General features: G+C 42.8%; 1 protein-coding gene and 1 pseudogene across 11 annotated transcripts in view; both read left to right on the top strand.

Annotated features, from left to right (window-relative positions):
• The window catches only part of reck (reversion-inducing-cysteine-rich protein with kazal motifs), a 206,482-nt gene that overhangs the window by 61,963 nt on the left and 123,336 nt on the right, over positions 1–21,183 (top strand). For all 11 annotated transcript variants that reach the window (XM_063067016.1, XM_063066939.1, XM_063067008.1 and 8 more), the window contains one exon: positions 8,630–8,688. In XM_063067016.1, coding sequence (XP_062923086.1) covers positions 8,630–8,688 — 59 coding nt within the window. The remainder of the gene's footprint in view (positions 1–8,629; positions 8,689–21,183) is intronic.
• LOC134356704 (cold-inducible RNA-binding protein B-like) lies at positions 1,211–5,868 on the top strand (annotated as a pseudogene).

Below are 21,183 nucleotides of genomic sequence, written 5' to 3'. Positions count from 1 at the left end.
TTTTTGAGGAAATTACAAGCAGGATCGACAAAGGAGATGTAGTAGATGTTGTGTACTTGGATTTTCAGAAGGCCTTTGACAAGGTGCCGCACATGAGGCTGCTTAGCAAGATAAGAGCCCATGAATTACAGGGAAGTTAGTAGCAAGGGTGGAGCATTGGCTGATCGCAGAAAACAGAGAGTGGGAATAAAGGGATCCTATTTTGGCTGGCTGCTGGTTACCAGTGGAGTTTCACAGGGCTCGGTGTTGGGGCCGCAGCTTTTGACGATGTATGTCAATGATTTGGACTATGGGATTAATGGATTTGTGGCTAATTTTGCTGATGATACAAAGGTAGATGGAAGAAGAACACCTTATATTCCGTCCGGTTACCCTCCAAACTGATGGCATGAATATCGATTTCTCCTTCTAATGAACAAATATCTCCCATTTCTCCCCTCCCCCGCCATTCCCTACTCCGACCGTTCACTTCTCATCTGCCTGTTGCTTTCCTTTGGGTGCCTTCCTTCCCTTCTCTATATATCCACTCTCCTCTCCTATCATATTCTTTCTTCTCCAGTCCTTGACCTTTTCCACCCACCTGGCTTCATCTATCACCTCCAGTTAGCCTCTTTCCTTTCTCCCCCACCTTTTTATTCTGGAATCTTCCCCCCCCCCCCAGTCCTGAAGAAGACACTGGACCGAAACGTCGACTATTTACTCTTTTCCATAGCTGCTGCCTGATGTGCTGTGTTCCTCTAGCGTTCTATATATGTTGCTAAGAATTTTATCTGTCAGTGAGTGGTTGGAATCTGGAACTCTGCCTGAGGGGATGAAGGTGGCAGTGATTCTCATAATATTTAATTATTTAGGTATCTACTTAAATTGCTGAGGCAGGCCAAGTGCTGGAAAGTTGGAGTACCCTATATGTGTGCAAGGCTTACTTCTGTGCAGTATGACTCTGGCTCTGCTTCTGGATACTAGTCTACAATGTACAGTAGTAGTACTATCTAACCTTTTAGGATTCAGGGTTTATTGATAACTATTTCTAGCCTTTGCTATTGACTTTATTGTTCAAAATTGGAGATTTCAGAATTTTCTATTCAGAAAGTTAAAACTTCCCTTTTCTCCATCCTGATTCGCCAACATAACCATGCCCACAATACTCAGCAGAGCAACAAAGAACACAGCAAAATAAACCCCCTTCCTTCCGCCCTCGCACCTGCATGGGATGTCCTCCAACTCTAGCGAGGCACTAGAAAGGGCCACGGCCTGTAAGGAGTTTGTACGTTCTCCCTATGACTGCGTGGGTATCCTCTGGGCACTCTGGTTTCTTAATATAGTCCAAAGACATATCGGTTGGCATTGTAACTTGTCCCGTGATTTGGCTAGGGTTTCATTCGGGGATTGTTCGGTGGCGCAGCTCAGAAGGATGGAAGGGACTATTCCGCACTGTATCTAAATAAATAAACAATCAGACAAACTCAAATTCATGCTTTCATGACCAGAATGCTCTATTAATTGTTGCTTTCAGATGCCCTTTCCCACATAAAATTTCTGCATCTGTTATTCGTGACAGCAAATTTCCACTGAGAATATTATCCAGTTTTTAAATCAGAGCTTTGATCCATTCTAATTGACTTATTTCTTTGAGCTGACTTGTTTGTTTATTTCCTCACTGTTGGATCCAACCAAGAATGTCCATCTCGCACAATTTCATTGCATCCACCTGTTATTGGACTATTTGTTGTTTATTATTCTGTTGTAGAATTCTGTCTTTGAAACTGCTTGACATCTGTCTCCCACAGATCTTCAAAAGCCTGGAACACTTATTTTTAACCATACCTTCATTTGGTCCAAAGATTTTTGTGTTCTTCCTTTTAAAGCACTTTTGTCTTGACTAGTAGTTTGTGTGAGGAATTCTTATGCAATGTATGTTTTTGCCCTCAGCCCATTTTTTAGTTGAAAGCAACTGTTGTTACTATGGTGTGTGTTGGTCAAGGATCAAAGTATGTCTCGTTGCCAAAGTTTGCATTGTCTGTTTGCTTGATTGGCATGAACATCACCATTACGAATTTGCACAGGCAAGGTTCGTCTCAAAGTACATTATTGGTCAGAGCTCAATGTGAAGTCTATTTAAAACATCAGTTACTATTAACAATAAAAACCTTTTGCTTCAGTGATGCCACTTGAATTTATATAATCGCATACTGGTTAAAATTAGTGAGTCCAAAAGCACTTTGCAGGTAAGTTTTGCACAACAGATACTAAATTTAGAGATGAAAATGTCTGAATGAGATTGAAAGTTTCAAAGTACTTTATTATCAAAGAATGTATTATTTATATAACCTTGAAGTTTGTTTGCTTACAAATGCCAAAGGCAAAGGCCCCGAAAGAACCCAATTAAAAAAAATAAGACCAACCCACCCCCCCCGCCCATGCCCACAGAGGAGGGTAAAAAACACGAAACAAATCATATAAACAATAGAAGCTAACACCATCAACAGCATTCTGAAGCAAATTGAGTCCTTGGACCCAAATCCCCGGCGTAGGCCCAAAGCCGATGTACTGAGTTCATCATATTAGCAGGGCAAATCACCGCGAAGTTCGCAGACGCGAAGCACAGCGGCCTGGGGGTTGGGGGGGGGGGGAGTCTCACAGCCTTGGCGTCGTGGAGAGACTGTCTTGGCTGGCGTTTAAATTGTCTGAACCTGGCACTAGGGTCTGGGCCTGCCGCCGGCGAATTGCTCTGGGCCTAGATTTCGCTGTCGAAGGAGCCGTTCTCGACCTCTCCAAATCAGATTGGTGCTCAGAGCAATCCATCTTTCCCTTGTTGAAGTAGTGAAATCATTTCAGTTTTACTCCTGGCCAATTCTGGCATCTCCAAGCCTGAATGTTTGAAACTGCAGTGAGCAAAACAGTTTGGAATTACCTTACTGCTTATTTCTCACTAACTATCAGTGACAAAATATCATAGCTGTTTGAGCACAAGCATATGCAACTGACGCTATTTAAAAACTGTTCTCTGTAAGTACAGTGTAGGGTCTAACAGCCACACAAGTGCATGCTGCTGATGTTGCTTCCAGTTGAGTGGCAAGGTGTCCCAATAAACTAAGGGAATCTCGGCAATTTTCTTTATTAGTTTTTGTTTTTTTAAGAATTGTCCCAAATAAGCGGCTGTGCTGATTAACCAATAGCCCAATGAACTGAAATCCATTGTATTGTCAAGTTGTTATTTTTTTTAATTGTTGATTTATCTTGGAGCATAATGTTAATTGCTTTGTTCTAACAGGGTCATCTACCCAAAACATTCAGCTCTTTCTATGAAAGCAAAAAAAAAAAAATCCCTGCAAAGTACTTGAAACCTTAAACTAAATGGTGGACGTATTCGGTAGATTTGGTAACAGATGTGGAAGGAGAAAGATCAATATTGTTTAGAAACATAGAAAACCTACAGCACAATACCACAGGCCCTTTGTGCCAAATGCTGTGCTGAACATGTACTTACTTTAGAAATTACCTAGGGTTACCCATAGCCCTCTATTTTTCTAAGCTCCATATACCTATCCTGGTGTCTCTTAAAAGACCCTATCGTATCTGCCTCCACCACTGTTGCTGGAAGCCCATTCCACGCACTCACCACTCTCTGCGTAAAAAAACAAACAAACAAACAAACGACTTACCCCTGACATCTCCTCTGTACCTGCTTCCAAGCACCTTAAAGCTGTCCCCTCTATTGTAAACACGAAGAATTCTGCAGTTGCTGGAAATTCAGGCAACACACATCAAAGTTGCTGGTGAATGCAGCAGGCCAGGCAACCTGATGGCATGAGCATTGATTTCTCAAACTTCCGCTAATGCCCCACCTCCCCCTCGTACCTCATCCATTATTTATTTATATACACACATTCTTTCTCTCTCTCTCCTTTTTCTCCCTCTGTCCCTCTGACTATACCCCTTGCCCATCCTCTGGGTTCCCCCCCCCCTTTCCTTCTCCCTGGGCCTCCTGTCCCATGATCCTCTCATATCCCTTTTGCCAATCACCTGTCCAGCTCTTGGCTCCATCCCTCCCCCTCCTGTCTTCTCCTATCATTTTGGATCTCCCCCTCCCCCTCCCACTTTCAAATCTCTTACTAGCTCTTCTTTCAAATCTCTTACTAGCTCTTCTTTCAGTTAGACCTGACAAAGAGTCTCGGCCCGAAACGTCGACTGTACCTCTTCCTAGAGATGCTGCCTGGCCTGCTGCGTTCACCAGCAACTTTGATGTGTGTCCCCTCTATTGTAAGCCATTTCAGCCCTAGGAAAAAGCTTCTGGCTATCCACACGATCAATGCCTCTCATCATCTTCTATGCCTCTGTCAGGTCATTTCTCATCCTCTGCCGCTCCAAGGAGAAAAGGCTGAGTTCACTCAACCTGTCCTCATAAGGCATGCTCCCTAATCCAGGCAACATCCTTGTAAATCTCCTCTGCACCCTTTCAATGGTTTCCACGTACTTCCTATACGGAGGCGAACAGAACTGAGCACAGTAGTCCAAGTGGGGTCTGAACAGGGTCCTGTATAGCTGCAACATCACCTCTTGGCTCTTAAACTCAATCCCACGTTTGTTGAAGGCAAATGCACCATAAGCCTTCTTAGCCACACAGTCAACCTATGTAGCTGCCTTGAGTGTCCTATGGACTCGGAAACCAAGGTCCCTCTGATCCTCCACACTGCCAAGAGCCTTATCAGTAATGCTATATTCTGCCATCATATTTAACCTACCAAAATGAACCACCTCACATTTAACTGGGTTGAACTCCACATTCCACTTCTCAGCCCAGTTTTGCATCCTATCGATGTCCCGCTGTAACCTCTGACAGCCCTCCACGCTATCCACAACACCCCCAACCTTTGTGCTGAAAAAACAAGACAGAAACAAGTATTTTCCCTCTTTCATTCTCATTTTGCTGTTTCAGAGCGGAAGAGGTGTTGTTGCCAAGCACTAATTTAAAAAAAAACACATAAACACGAAACCATATCTGATAAAGGAAAGCTCTTTGTTGGTGGGATGAGCTTTGACACAGACAAACAATCACTGGAGCAGTTATTTTCCAAGTATGGTGAAGTTTGTGATGTCCTTGTGATCAAAGATAAAGAGACAGACAAATCTAGAGGGCTTGGTTTTATTACTTTTGAAAATCCTAATGATGCAAGGGATGCCATGGCCTTGAATGGAAAGTCAGTTAATGGTCGGCAAATTCGTGTAGACCAAGCAGGAAAAGGCTCTGGAGAGCGAGGACGTAGTTAACAAGGTGGTTACTCATGAAGTTATGGATTCCGTGGTGTGAGAAGTAGCCGTGAATTTTAGAGATGATGACAGAAATGGATGAAACAGTTATGGAAGTTATTATTATAGGAGCCGAAGCTCAAGCATGTATGGCTATAACAGTTCAGCTGGAAGGTCTTATTGGGATGACTACGACAGTTATGCTACAAATGAGTTGTTTGTTTTCCTCAGAACTAGAACAAAGAGAACACAGGCATGGTTGAGATATAGAGAAGAGGGAAGGGAGACTTTTACTTTGTATTTGTTAAGCTTTAATTTTAGATCTCTAATATGCACTAATCTCCTCGGTACTTTGATGTCCAAAGGAATTTATTATGTTGAAAAGTTGCATGATTAAAGGAACAGTCAAATTATAAAATATAAACTGTTAGTTTGAAAGGAGAGGGGCTTTGTTGCCTTTTTATGAGGTGGCACTCAAAATCAGTTAAGCAAATTGTGCATCGAGTTAGTCAGATTCTAATGCCATACTTGCAGATTGTGTGCTGTGTTGGAACATGAACAAAGTCACAGGAGAGAAGTAGGTGGTGGGCATGAAGTAGTCTTTTATTCAACAAAGTGAGACACAGATATCATATTGAGACACTTGCAGAGGAAGAGGCCTGCTCCACCCTGCATCACGTGTCATTTTATATGCTAAAAATCAAAGGACAATTCTATATTGCTATGTATTTACAATCCTTTCTTTGAATTACATATAACTTTCACACCACCTCCTTATCACCACACTATAGCCACTCAAAGTAGATTAGATTAGATTCAACTTTATTGTCATTGTGCCGAGTAGAGATACAAAGCCAATGAATGCAGTTAGTATCTAACCAGAAATGCAAAGAACAGTGTTACTTACAAAATAACTGCAAATAAAAAGTAAATGCTACAGCACACAAATATAAAAGAACTGAGACAATATGGGTGCAGTACTGCTTAGCGCTGCGATGTGAGGTTCAGCAGGGTCACAGCCTCAGGGAAGAAGCTCTTCCTGTGCCTGCTGGTGTGGGAGTGTTAAATTGGCATTGTCTGGTCTTCCAATTAAGTGTGGTCCACGGCTCTTAGGAGCCTATTGTCCAGAGTGGCATTTTAAATATTCATATCTGAAGATCGGTGGCTGAAGTTAAATTTTTGCACTACAGCCCAAGTCCAGAATATGCTCCAACATGCTGAAGGACATTAGTATAAAATGTAAACAACAAACTAGCATAGCAGTTAGCACAATGCTATTACAGCTTAGGGCATTGGAGTTCAATCCCACTGTTCCCTGTAAAGAGTTTATGTGTCCTCCCGTGGGTTTCCTCTGGGTGCTCCGGTCTCCATACCTGGTAAGTTAATTGGTCATTGTAAATTGGCCAGTGATTAGGCAAAGGTTGAATTGAGGAGTCGCTGGTGGCGTAACTCCAAGGGTTCCATGCTGTATCTCCAGATAAAATAAAATCTGCTGGAGGAACTCAGAAGATCGAGCACCTAGTGGGTGTGGGGTGGTGGAGGGACGGGTGTGGAGGGGAGAGGAATTGGCAACATTTCTGGTCAAGACCCTGCATCGAGACTGTATGTATGTCAGTGGTGGGTATTCTGATTTTGACTGAATGCATCCTGTAAAACTGAAGTTAATGTGTTGGTATTGATTTATTACTGTCACATGTATCAACATACGGTGAAAAGCTTGTCTTGTATATTGTTTATACAGATTAAAACACTACACATTGAGGCAAAACAATAACAATGTAGAATAAGATATAAAAGCTACCAAGAAAGTACAGTGCAGGTAAACAAAGTGCATGATTGTGATGAGAGGAGACCAAAAGTCCATCTTATCTTACAGGAGTTGGATAATGCTGGGATAGAAGTTGTTCTTGAGCCTGGTAATCCATCCGATTGGAGAGAAGAGAGAATGTCTGGGTTGGGTGGGATCTTTGATTAATGTGCATCAGAAGGAAAAACACCTGAGTAGTTCAGGGGTTTCCAACCTGGGGTCCAGGTTGGGAACCATGGCTTAATGGTATTGGTCTGTGATATAGAAAAGGTTTGGAACCCCTGGAGTAGTTTTAGTCATAGAAACTATGACTGTTAATTGGGGTGCGACCTCTGAATGGCCTTTATGTACTTATCAATCAGCTGATTGGTCATCACTTCGGAAAGACAATTGGTGATTAAATGTTTGCAAGTAAATTGCCAAGGTTGGAGAACAACTCAACCCAACTAACTTTGTCTTTTAGAATGTGTGAGCAAACCAGAGCACCTGCAGGAAACTCATGCAGTCAAAGGGGCATGTCTTACAGCCAGTGATGGGAATTGAACTCCAATTGGAGTATCGTGAACAGTTTTGGGTACCTTTTCTGGAAAATGATGCACTGGCATTGGAGAGGATCCAGAGCAGGTTTACATGAGTGACCCCAGGAATGAACGGGTTACTGTACAAGGAGAGTTTGACAGCTATGAGTCTGTACTTGCTGGAATTTAAAAGAATGAAGGGGAATCTCATTGAAACCTACCGAATATTCAAAAGCTCAGATGGGCAGGACTTGGAGAGGATGTTTCCAATAATGAGTATGGGACCAGAGGGCACAGTCTCAGAATAGAAGTACAGAAAGAGGGACATGCATTTAGAACAGTGACAAGGAGGATCTTGGCTGGAAACATTGACTGTACTCTTCCGTAGATGCTCATTGGCCTACTGAGTTCCTCTGACATTGTGTGTGTTGCCAGAAATTTCTTTAGACAGAGTGTGGTGAATCTGTGGAAATCATTGCCACATGTGGCTGTTGAAGCCAAGTCATTGAGTATATTTAAAATGGAGGTTGAGAAATTCTTGATTAGTAAGGGTGTCAGCAGTTATGTGGAGAAGGCAGGAGAATGGAGGTTGAGAAGGATAATAAGTCATCCATGGTAGAATGGCAGAGCAGGCTTGATTCTGCTCCTATGTCTTATGGTGTTATGGCATTCGACAGGAACAATACCAGCTTCAGGTCTCTCTGGGTTATGGAATACTTGCCCTATGGAAATCTGACTTTATATATTTGCCCATAAATTTAAAACAGTAATAAAATATTTTGTTATTCATCATCAATTGGTAAAAAATGTGCATTCTGTTACTTAAAGTATGGATTGTATTAGGGTAAATAATGAAATGCAGGTATTATTGGAAGTGTATGCAGAACAATGCAATATGGGTAGATACTAGAAAGCAGACATTTCTGACTTGTGGGAAAACTGGCTTGCATACAGTTCTCAGAAAGGAAACTCTTAAGTAACCTGGTGTCTGCCTGTTGTAGCTTGAAGAAGAAATAATGAAAACCTAACATTTGATGTTCTGTTCTTAATTCTACAGAAGCATCATGTTGTTACCAAGCAAGAGAATATCCAATTTGCAGAGATGTCTGTGATCAGGTATGACATTTGATAATCTTTATACAAATGCTGTTTAATTAATAGAAGTTGAAATAATATGCCAATGGTTATCTACTGTTTTTCTCGTCAGTAACTCTGATTTTCTCCCTTGTGTTACATTAGCCTTAACATCTCACCCTTCTGACATGCATGTAAATTAGTAGAACTTTGTGAGACTTCCTCATGTTCTTGGAGCAACACAGCAGCATAGTGGTTAGTGCAATTGCTTTACAAAACCAGCAATCACCGGTCGGGGTTCAATTTCCATTGCTGCCTATGAAGAGCCTGTATGCTCTCCCTATGACAGAGTGTGTTTCCTCTTGAGTGCTCCAGTGTCCTGCCACATTGCAAAGACGTATGAATTAGGGTTAATAAGTTGTGGGCGTGCTATATTGGCACCGGAATATGTGGTGACTCTTGCAGTCTGCCCTCAGCACAATCCTGGGACTGTGTTGGCATTTCACTCTTTGTTTCGACCTTTTGATGTTCATATGAAAGTTGATGCTGATCTTTGGGTGCTATGGTGGCGCAGCGGTTAGTGTGACGCCATTACACCTCGGGGTGTTCTGGAATTTGGAGTTCGATTCTGGCGCCCTTCTGTAGGGAGTCTTTGTTTGTCCTCTCTGTGGAATGTGTGGGTTTTCTCGGGGTCCTCTGGGTTCCTCCCACAGTCCAAAGATGTCCCGGCTTGGTTAATTGGTCATTGTAAATTGTCCCATGGTTAGGGTTAGGGTTAATCAGGGTTGTGGATTTGCTGGAGTAGCATGGCTCGAAGGGCCAGAAGGGCCTATTCCGCGATGTATCACTAAATAAGTAAATAAAATAAAATTCACCAGGTGTCTTGGAATGTCAGCCTCACAGACCTATGTGCCCTGTTTATGAGCCTCTGCATACTTTTCACAACCTTAAAACATCTTGTCTCTCTGGAATCTAACCTTCCTTAAATTGCCCTGTCATCTCTTTCTTCTCCTGTACCTCAATCTTTCCTAATGAAGTTTGTCAAGAGTGCTATATTTTGATTTTTCTGTAGCAAGCTAATTATAGCGATGGTCTAAGAAGCAACTTTCATGTGAGATTGAATCTAGTAAGTGATAACTTGTCACTCACCTGATCTGTGAGCATGTGAAGATTTTGTGATTAGAAAACAGAAATTATACTTGTTTACAATCTCTTCAGGATGGAAGAATGTCTTGTCTGTTGTCCTTTGGAGCAATGTGGAAGTGACTCACTGGTACCAGTAGAAAATGACTTTGTTCCCACTTAGCTGACTGTCAAACTTGGCCTCCCTGTTCCGTTACAGCTGACCATAAGTGCTGCTGTCTCAGAAGCAGTTCATAAAACTCAACCTCTAGTTCCCTGAAACTCTCAGTGCATTTTTAACCGTTCCTCAAGCATGCTACTGCAATTCCGTTTGAATGTCACCAATCATGGACATGCTCCATCCTAGTCTTTCCTGGCCTTGCTGCGCCCACTGACACGATTGTTAATGACATCCATTTCCAATTTTGCCTATCCATAACCAGTCATAATCAGAAGATTTTGTGAAATGGCTTCTCCTCCTGTCCTGAATCTCTACCCCATGTAAGTACACTTAACCCCTTCCCCCACACAGTACTTCGACCAGAATCAGGCTATTTGGCTCATTGACTTTGCTCTGCCATTCAATCTTGGCTGATTTAGATTCCCTTTCAACCCTATACTCCTGCCTTCTCTCTGTAACCGTTGATGCCCTTACTAATCAAGAACTTACCAAACTGCTTTAAATATACTCATTGACTTGGCCTCTGCAGATGTCTGTGGCAATGAATTCCACAGGTTCACCACTCTCTGGTTAAAGAAATTCCTCCTCATCTTTGTTCTAAATGGACATCTCACTATTTTGAAGCTGAGATTTCTGGACCTAAACTCACCCACTATAGGAAATTTCCTCTCTGCATCCACTTTAACAGGGCCTTCCAATATTTGATATGTTTTAAGAAGATCTTTTCTCATTCTTCTGAACTCCAGCAAGTACAAGCCCGGAGTCATCAAATGCTCCTCCTACATTAACCCCTTCATTCGTGGGATTTGTATTAACATGATCCAGCAATATGATGCTCCATCCAAAGTGTGTTGTGATGACTCTGGCACCTCACAATGGTATCCATTTTCCTTTATTTAAAGGTGTGAATGCTAAAACTGTTGTATCTGGTTGCCACCACATAGTTTATGCCTTCATTGATTCCACCTTTCCCCTTTGACCATTTCTCAGAATCCTCTGAACTAGTTGTAGAATAGTTGCCACATTTGAATCAGAGCATCCACTAACACCATTTATCATCAGATTAAGATATACCTCCTTGACTCAACCTTCACAGATGGATTTGAAGAGCTGTTACTTCTTTAGAATTAAGGGTCAAAATAAACTGCCCCCAATTTAAGACAAAAAAAGAGGTTGAGTTTTTTCGAAGTCTTTGTCCAGAGCTGTGGAAGCAGAGTTGGTGAACGTTTCTTAGGTAGAGGCTGGTGGGTATCTGATAAACAAACCAGCAAAAAGTGACTGCAAATAGGTATTAGTTGCAGAGTTGAGTTTATAATCAGATCAGCAATGACCTTAAATGATATCTCTTTTTATCAAGCCTTAAAGATATTTGCTTAGTGCGCATGCACCGGTCGTGCATGCAGCCTGGTACAGCCATTCCGATCTATTCTTTCTTCTTCTTACTTTTTAATTTACGTTATTTTTTGTATTTTTTTTTCTCACGGTAACACGTTGAAGCTGCACCCTCTCTAACATGCTGGTAGAGAGAGTTTTATTTGGGTTTTCTTTAGCGCTGGAAATGGTTACATCCCGACATGCGGGACAGAAGCAAGGTCGCATTGTGTATTCCACGGAACAGCAAATACCGGCCAGTTTAGCGAACAGAACGGCGGACACCCCTGCTGAAATCCGGAGGAAAACACACAGAGGATGCAAAGGGGGATCACAAAGCCGAGGAAAGAGGACCGGGTCGAGACAACAGAGACTTTTGGAGAAGGGGAGTTCAGTGGGTAATACCGTTCCGGCCGACCGGAAGTGCACTGAGAGCGGTAAGCGTAAAGGAATTGGGTGCTTACTGATCTGGTTAACAACAGATGGTGCAATCCGGGGCATATTGCGATCGAGGAGCGTGTTTGCAGACTGGATATTGAACTTTTTACTGTTGGACTTCGGCCACATTCCACCGAGATACAACACTGGGCGGCACGGGAGGTCGTTCCTGCTTGTGGCCATCGAACATGCAGCTCCTCTGTGGAGGGTCAGACACCCTGAGCCAATAAACTGGTCCTGGACTTATTTTCCATCTTGCATAGTTTGCATTTTGTTGTTTGATTGTTGGGGGGTTTTGTATTGCTATATTTACGCTCTATTCTTGGTTGGTGCGGCTGTAACAAAACCAAATTTCCCTCGGGATTAATGAAGTATATCTATCTATCTATCTTATGTGTTTACATGTGCTAGGAATTTGCTCTGGTGTGTTGGTCAGGATGTGATATGCAACAAAAAACAACATTCAACGTATAAAGAAATATATAAATAAAAGTTAGAGGTTCAAGTACGGATATGGAATAAAATTCATAATGGAATGGCAGAACAGCCTCCATGGGCCAAATGGCTTACTTCTGTTCCGATATGCATCTATGACTCTCGGAGGAGGAGAAGGTGGCGGCGCGACGCAGCGTGCTTGGCCTCTCCGGTGATGAATATCTGTTATCTGTCAAGGAGGAGGCCGTGCACAATTCTGATTTGATGGAGGCAGACATGAGAGCACGGAGGAACATCTGGTGAAACTTCCGAAATGCCTGCTTTGCTGCCGCTGCCACTGTGTGTTCCGAAATCTCCGGAGGGGAAGGCCCTGAATCCTCGGCTTTGGCTGTTGCTTGGCGGCCGGGGTGAGGGTCGAAGCGCTTGGCAGAAATGGTGCTCAGTGTCGAAGGGCTGGTCGGAGGCTCAAAGTTTTCAGACGGACTCAGAGTCGGACTGTGGTTGGGTGCTTCCAGGATGCTGCATCAGCAAGTTTGCGGCACTGGAAGCTCGTGGCAGGGAGAGTTTCTCCCTTCTACTGTCTGTGTGAGATGTTGGGCCTAGCAGGACTTTGAGACTTTTTTTTTACTGTGCCCATGGTCTGCTCTTATCAAATTACGGTATTGCTTTGCACTGTTGTAACTATATATTATAATTATGTGGTTTTTGTCAGTTTTAGTCTTGGTCTGTCTTGTGTTTCTGTGATGTCTTACTGGAGGAACATTGTATCATTTTTTAATGCATGCATTTCTAAATGACAATAAACGAGGACTGAGTGTCCTCATAATGTAATCAAATATCTTGTTTTTAAAATGTGCATAAATACATTAAGTGCCGGCATATTCACTTGACAGCAACTGATAGGAATGCATGCATGTTTCCTGAGTTTACCTGGTTCTGCTTGATGTTTTTGCCGACCAGTTCTATACGTAACTTCTGAGATCAGGATAGTAAGAAAGTCTGTTTCAGAAGATTTTTTCAACTTGTTTTGGAATCTGCGTTTTTGTTTAGTATATCCATTCTAATGCCCGTAAATGGGTACACTGAGTCTGGTGCTGTGGCTCATAAGAGCAGAGTGTTGAAGAGGACTGCAGTGGTGATAGGAGATTCATAGCCAGAGGAACAAAGGCAATGTTTTGTGAGGGTGATAGAGACACCGAAGGCGGCATGTTGCTTCCCAGGTGCCAAAGTCAGGGATGTCTTGGGTTGGTTCCACAATATTCTAAAGGGGGAGGATGAGCAGGTGTAAATCTTGGTGCATAATGGCACCAATGACATAGGTAGAAGAGGTGAGAAGATCCTGAAGAGAGATTTTGGAGCTAGGTCGAAAGCTGAAAACCAGGACCTCCAGGATAGAAACATAGAAAATAGGTGCAGGAGTGGGCCATTCAGCCCTTTGAGCCTGCACCGCCATGCATTATGATCATGGCTGATCATCCAACTCAGAACCCTGTACCAGCCTTCCCTCCATACCCCCTGATCCCTTTAGCCACAAGGGCCATATCTAACTCCCTCTTAAATATAGCCAATGAACTGGCCTCAACTGTTTCCTGTGGCAGAGGATTCCACAGATTCACCACTCTCTGTGTGAAGAAGTTTTTCCTAATCTCGGTCCTAAAAGGCTTCCCCTTTATTCTCAAACTGTGACCCCTCGTTCTGGACTTCCCCAACACCGGGAACAATCTTCCTGCATCTAGCCTGTCTAATCCCTTTAGGATTTTATACGTTTCAATAAGATCCCCCTTCAATCTTCTAAATTCCAATGAGTATAAGTGTAGTCAATCCAGTCTTTCATCATATGAAAGTCCTGCCATCCCAGGAATCAATCTGGTGAACCTTCTTTGTACTCCCTCAATGGCAAGGATGTCTTTCCTCAGATTAGGGGACCAAAACTGCACACAATACTCCAGGTGTGGTCTCACCAAGGCCTTGTACTACTGCAGTAGTACCTCCCTGCTCCTGTACTCGAATCCTCTTGCTATAAATGCCAGCATACCATTCGCCTTTTTCACCGCCTGCTGTACCTGCATGCCCACTTTCAATGACTGGTGTATAATGACACCCAGGTCTCGTTGCACCTCCCCTTTTCCTAATTGGCCACCATTCCGATAATAATCTGTTTTCCTGGTTTGCCACCAAAGTGGATAACCTCACATTTATCCACATTAAATTGCATCTGCCATGAATTTGCCCACTCACCTAACCTATCCAAGTCACCCTGCATCCACTTAGCATCCTCCTCACAGCTAACACTGCCGCCCAGCTTTGTGTCATCCGCAAACTTGGAGATGCTGCATTTAGTTCCCTCATCCAAGTCATTAATATATATTGTAAACAACTGGGGTCCCAGCACTGAGCCTTGTGGTACCCCACTAGTCACTGCCTGCCATTCTGAAAAGGTCCCGTTTATTCCCACTCTTTACTTCCTGTCTGCCAACCAATTCTCTATCCACATCAATACCTTACCCCCAATACCATGTGCTTTAAGTTTGCACACTAATCTCCTGTGTGGGACCTTGTCAAAAGCCTTTTGAAAATCCAAATATACCACATCCACTGGTTCTCCCCTATCCACTCTACTAGTTACATCCTCAAAAAATTCTATGAGATTCGTCAGACATGATTTTCCTTTCACAAATCCATGCTGACTTTCTCCGATGATTTCACCGCTTTCCAAATGTGCTGTTATCACATCTTTGATAACTGACTCCAGCAGTTTCCCCACCACTGACGTTAGGCTAACCGGTCTATAATTCCCCGGTTTCTCTCTCCCTCCTTTTTTAAAAAGTGGGGTTACATTAGCCACTCTCCAATCCTCAGGAATGAGTCCAGAATCTAAAGAGTTTTGAAAAATTATCACTAATGCATCCACTATTTCTTGGGCTACTTCCTTAAGCACTCTGGGATGCAGACCATCTGGCCCTGGGGATTTATCTGCCTTTAATCCCTTCAATTTACCTAACACCACTTCCCTACTAACATGTATTTCCCTCAGTTCCTCCATCTCACTGGACCCTCTGTCCCCTACTATTTCCAGAAGATTATTTATGTCCTCCTTAGTGAAGACAGAACCAAAGTAATTATTCAATTGGTCTGCCATGTTCTTGCTCCCCATAATCAATTCACCTGTTTCTGTCTGTAGGGGACCTACATTTGTCTTAACCAATCTTTTTCTTTTCACATATCTATAAAAGCTTTTACAGTCAGTTTTTATGTTCCCTGCCAGTTTTCTCTCATAATCTTTTTTCCCCTTCCTAATTAAGCCCTTTGTCCTCCTCTGCTGAACTCCGAATTTCTCCCAGTCCTCAGGTGAGCCGCTTTTTCTGGCTAATTTGTATGTTTCTTCTTTGGAATTGATACTATCCCTAATTTCCCTTGTCAGCCACGGGTGCACTACCTTTCTTGATTTATTCTTTTGCCAAACTGGGATGAACAATTGTTGTAGTTCATCCATGCGATTTTTAAATGCTTGCCATTGCATATCCACCGTCAACCCTTTAAGTGTCATTTGCCAGTCTATCTTAGCTAATTCACGTATCATACCTTCAAAGTTACCCTTCTTTAAGTTCAGAACCATTGTTTCTGAATTAACTATGTCACTCTCCATCTTAATGAAGAATTCCCCCATATTATGGTCACTCTTATCCAAGGGGCCTCTCACGAGAAGATTGCTAATTAACTCTTCCTCATTGCTGAATACCCAGTCTAGAATAGCCTGCTGTCTAGTTGGTTCCTCGACATGTTGGTTCAAAAAACCATCCCGCATACATTCCAAGAAATCCTCTTCCTCAGCACCTTTACCAATTTGGTTCACCCAATCTATATGTAGATTGAAGTCACCCATTATAACTGCTGTTCCTTTATAGTAATCTCTAGATTGCCACGTGCCAGCGAGGGTAAGAGTAGCATGATTTGGCAGGTGAGTGCGTGGCTGAGGAACTGGTGCAGGGGATCGTGGGTCAGATTTATGGATTGTTGTGACCTCTTCTGGGGAAGGTACAAAAGGGATAGGTTACACCTGAAGCCAAGGGTTGCTAGAGCTTTTCAGGAGGGTTTAAACTAATTTTTTAGGGGGATGAGAATCAAAATGATAGTGCTGAGGTTGAGGTAGTTGGTTCACAGACAGAGTTGGTGTGTGGTGAGACTGCTAGCAAGGGGAGGCTGATGAAAGGGGAAAATTGCAGTCAACAGGATGAGTTGCAACATAGATGGTGGACAAGATCAGAAAGGGTGAATGCAGGACTGAAGGTGTTATATCTGAATGCACGCAGTGTATGGAATAAGATAGATTAACTTGAAGCACAGTTACAGATTGGCATGTATGATGTGGACATCACTGAATCATGGCTGACGGAAGGTTATAGCTGGGAGCTTTAACATCCAAGCATACACGTTGTATCAAAAGGACAGGCAGGTAAGCAGAAGAAGTGGCTTGGTTCTGTTGTTTTAAAAAAAAATGAATTTAAATCGTTACAAAGAGATGACATGGGTCGGAGGGTGAGTCGTTGTGGGTAGATTTGAGGAACTGCAAGGGTAAAAAAGACCCTGATGGGAGTTATATACAGACCCCCAAACAATAGTGACGATTTGGTCTACAAATTACAATGGGAGATGAAAAATGCATGCCAAAAGGGTGATGTTATGATCGTCATGGGGAATTTCAGTATGCAGGTAGATTGGGGAAAATCAGGTAGGTGCGGGATCCCAAGAGGGGGAATTTCTAGAATGTCTATGAGATGGCTTTTTATAGCAGTTCATGGTTGAGCCCACTAAGGGGTCAGCTATTCTGGATTGGATGTTGTGCAATGAACCGGAATTGATTAGAGAGCTTAAGGTAAAGGAACCCCGAGGAGGCAATGATCATATTGATCAAATTCAGCATGCAATTCAGAAGGAGAAGCTAAAGTTAGATATATTAGTATAAAAGTGGAATTACAGAACCATGAGAGAGGAGCTGGCCAAGATTGATTGAAAAGGAATACTAGCAGGTATTATGGCAGAGCTGCAGTGGCTGGAATTTCTGGGAGCAATTTGGAAGGCACATGTTATATACATCCTAAAGAGGAAGAAGTATTTTAAAAGCACAATGACACAACCGTGGCTGACAAAAGTCAAAACTTCCATAAAAGTCAAAGTACAACACAGCGAAAATTAGTGGGAAGTTTGAGGATTGAGAAGCTTTTAAAAACCACAGAAGGCAACTTAAAAAGTAATAAAAGAGGAAAAGATGGATACAAATTTAAACTAGCCAATAATATTAAAGAGGACACTAAATTTTCTTCAGATAGTAAAAGAGAGGCAAGAGTAGATATTGCATTGCTAGAAAATGATGCTGGAATGGTAGTAATGGGGGACAAGGAAATGGCATCTGAGCTGAATAAGCATTTTGTATCAGTCTTCAGACAGACGTGCAAGCCAAGACATTGGGTGAACTAAAGGTGGAGATTGATAGGTTTTTGATTTACTAGGGCATCAAAGGAGCACAGGTTCACCACCCTCTGTCTAAATATTTGTTCTTCATTTCTGTTCTAAATGGTCGTCCCTCAAGTCTGAGGCTGTGTCCTCTGGTCCTAGACTCCCCCAATATAGGAAACGTCTCTCTACATCCACACAATCTAGGCCTTCCAATATTCGATAGGTTTCAATGAGATCCCCTCTCATTCTTCTGAGCTTCAGTGAGTACAGGCCCAGAGCCATCAGAAGCTCCTCGTGTATTAACCCTTTCATTCCTGGGATAATTCTCATGAGCCTCCTCCGGACCCTCTCCAGTGCCAGCGTTATATAACTTGCTTTTTCCAGCACACTGAGCTCTGCTGCCCCTCAGGGTTGTGTGCTCAGTCTGCTGTTGTTAACACTGCTGACTCACGAGTGCGCTACCAGATTCAGCTCAAACTGCATCATCCAGTTCGCTGATGGTCCTCCAGTGGTTGGCCTCATAAGCAACAACGATGAGTCGGTAGCGAGGCTTGTCAAATGGTGTGAGAACAACAACCCCAGTCTCAGTGTTGACAAGACAAAAGAGATAGTTGTGGACTTCAGGAAGGCACAGCTCCATTCTTCAATGCACATCAGTGGCTCTGCTGTGGAGAGAATGAAGAGCACAAAGTTCCTTGGTGTGCACATAATATACAATCTAACCCGGACCCGCAACATCTCACCAGTCAGGAAGGCACAGCTAGATAGAATGCCATCTTAAAAGTGCATTGCTAAATCTTCATTTTATGTGCCCTACACCGAGGCTTTTTTCCAGCTATAGAAAACTAAAGCAAAGATCATTCTCCCATTATGCATCACCCTTGTAGATAGTATTGTATATAGTTCTGGTCACCGAATTGTAGGAAAGATGTCAACAAAATAGAGAGAATACAGAGAAGATTTACTAGAATGTTACCTGGGTTTCATCTCCTAAGTTACAGAGAAAGGTTGAACAAGTTAGGTCTTTATTCTTTGGAGCATAGAAGGTTGAGGGGGGACTTGATAGAGGTGTTTAAAATTATGAGGGGGATTGATAGAGTTGATGTGGATAGGCTTTTTCCATTGAGAGTGGGGAAGATTCAAACAAGAGGACATGAGTTGAGAGTTAAAAGGCAAAAGTTTAGGGGTGACATGAGGGGGAACTTCTTTACTCAGAGAGTGGTAGCTGTGTGGAACGAGCTTCCAGCAGAAATGGTTGAGGCAGGTTCAATGTTGTCGTTTGAAGTTAAATTGGATAGATATATGGACAGGAAAGGAATGGAGGGTTATGGGCTGAGTGCAGGTCAGTGGGACTAGGATAGGATAAGAGTTCGGCATGGACTAGAAGGGCCGAGATGGCCTGTTTCCGTGCTGTGATTGTTATATGGTTATATAGTTCTATTTTGCAAGTTAAAAGATGTAAACAGGTTGAGGAACACAGCATTTGCTGCTTATGGCAGAGTATAGTGTCACAGATTGTAGTGTTATTGGTTCTGATAAAAGGTAAAGGGTCCTGGGCCTGAATCAAGCTGTTCCAATTTCCACAGAAGGCTATTGATTGAGATAGAATGCAGAATAGGCCCTTCGAGCTACGCCGTCGAGTTGTCTGGCCTGCTGACTGTTTCTGGCATTTTGTCTTTGTTGTATCAGATTTTTCGCATCTTCATCATTTGTTTTTACTTTCATATTTTGTTGCAAGTTTCTTGTATTTATTGCCACAGACGGTTGCAGGCCAAGTCATTGGGTATATTTAAAGCTGTCATTGATTGGTTATTGATTTATCAGGGCATCAAAGGTTACAGGGAGAAGGCAGCAGAATGGGGTTGAGAGGTCTAATAAATCAGACATGATAGAATGGCAGAGTAGACTGGATAGGCCAAACGGCCTAATTCTGCTCCTTTGTCTTATGGTCTGTTACGTTTATAACAATTGTAAAGCTATACAACCTGTCCTGAAGAAGAGGCTCGGCCTGCAATGTCGACTGTCTATTAATTTCCATAGATGCTGCCAGACCTGCTGAGCTCCTCTAGCATTTTGTGTGTGATGCTTTGGATTTTGAACAACTGCAGAATTTCTTGTGTTTATTATAGGCTGTCCTCACAATGAAATCAGGACCTTGTTTCATTTTGTGGTTAGTCTGTCAGTGACAGATGCATCCTCCACAGATAAATTGGTAAGTATGAGGTCTAGTAGACTTATCTACTGTTATTGTTCAGCACTACTAGCCGTTGACCCAGGCTGACAGTTACGTTAATGAGGACTGGGTCAGTGCTGATGCTATTAAGCCAGCATTACTGATGGACAGTGAGTTCCAGCATCCAGTGCATCATCAAACCATTGCTTGTTATAAGGAACACTGGTGTTTAGGCCAAAGAAGGAGAGCAGTTAGTCATCTGGAGGTTGCCCATGCTTGATGATGTTTTAAGACCTCTAATGTCAATACTTGGTGGTCTGTCATGTTGGATGTTGTGGTTTGAATGTAGGGCTGATGGTGAAATTGAGTTACTGTGGATGCTTGTGTATCTATTTCAGAGCAACACACACTCACAAAATGCTGGAGGAACACCAGGCCAGGCAGCATCTATAAAAATGACTCGGGCTCTTGGCCCGAAACATTGACTTTATTTATTTCCACAGATGCTGCCTGACCTGTTAATGATGAGATGATCCAATAGGTTCTCTTTTCCAAACCAGATTTAGAATTGGCTTTAAATTCCATTTGAATTTGAGTGTCTGGATTGTTGGTCCAGGCATCTGGAGAATGACTGTAGCAATCTATCACCTCCCGGCTTCTTACTTCATCCCCACTTCCCCACTTCCCCAATCACTTACCCACCTTCCCTCTCACCTGGTTTCACCAATCTCCTTCCATCTTGTCCTCCTTCCCCTAACCCCACCTTACTCTGACTCCCTCCTTTCTTTCCAGTCCTGATGAAGTCTTGGCCTGAAACTCTGACTGTGTATTACTTTGTACGTTTTGCTCAAGATTTCCTGCATTTACAGAATCTGTTGTTTGTCTAATAAATGGCCTTGTTGGCCTGGATCCTGAAAAAGGAATGAATAGAAAATAATGGCATAGAAGGAAAAGTATTAAACTAATAATTTAAAAAGAAACCTTATTGCTGGCTCGTCTGCGGGCCTGGAATCTCCATTATCATCTGTTAGGTCTCTGATCCTGTGCCAAGCCTGGGCTGTCAGAGGATTGGAGAAGCACTTTCCATGTGGACTCGATTAGTGGAATGTGGTGACAGATGTAATGCCATCTGTCACACAGTGAGCTTCAGATTTCTGTTTGGAAGTGCAGCAGCGGAAGCTGGAGACTAAAATTATACTGAGACCTTGAACGGCTCAGGAGTGTAGCAGTTAATGTAGCACTTTACTGAGCCAGTGACCCTGACCCGGGGTCAATTCTCCCCACTGTCTGAAAGGAGTTTGTACGTTCTCCCCGTGACAGCGTGGATTTCCTCCAGGTGCTCCGGTTTCCTTCCAGTTCCAAA

This window comes from Mobula hypostoma, chromosome 1, assembly GCF_963921235.1.
Source record: "Mobula hypostoma chromosome 1, sMobHyp1.1, whole genome shotgun sequence".
NCBI classification, from domain to species: domain Eukaryota; kingdom Metazoa; phylum Chordata; class Chondrichthyes; order Myliobatiformes; family Myliobatidae; genus Mobula; species Mobula hypostoma.
This window is presented reverse-complemented; position numbering and strand designations above follow the sequence as displayed.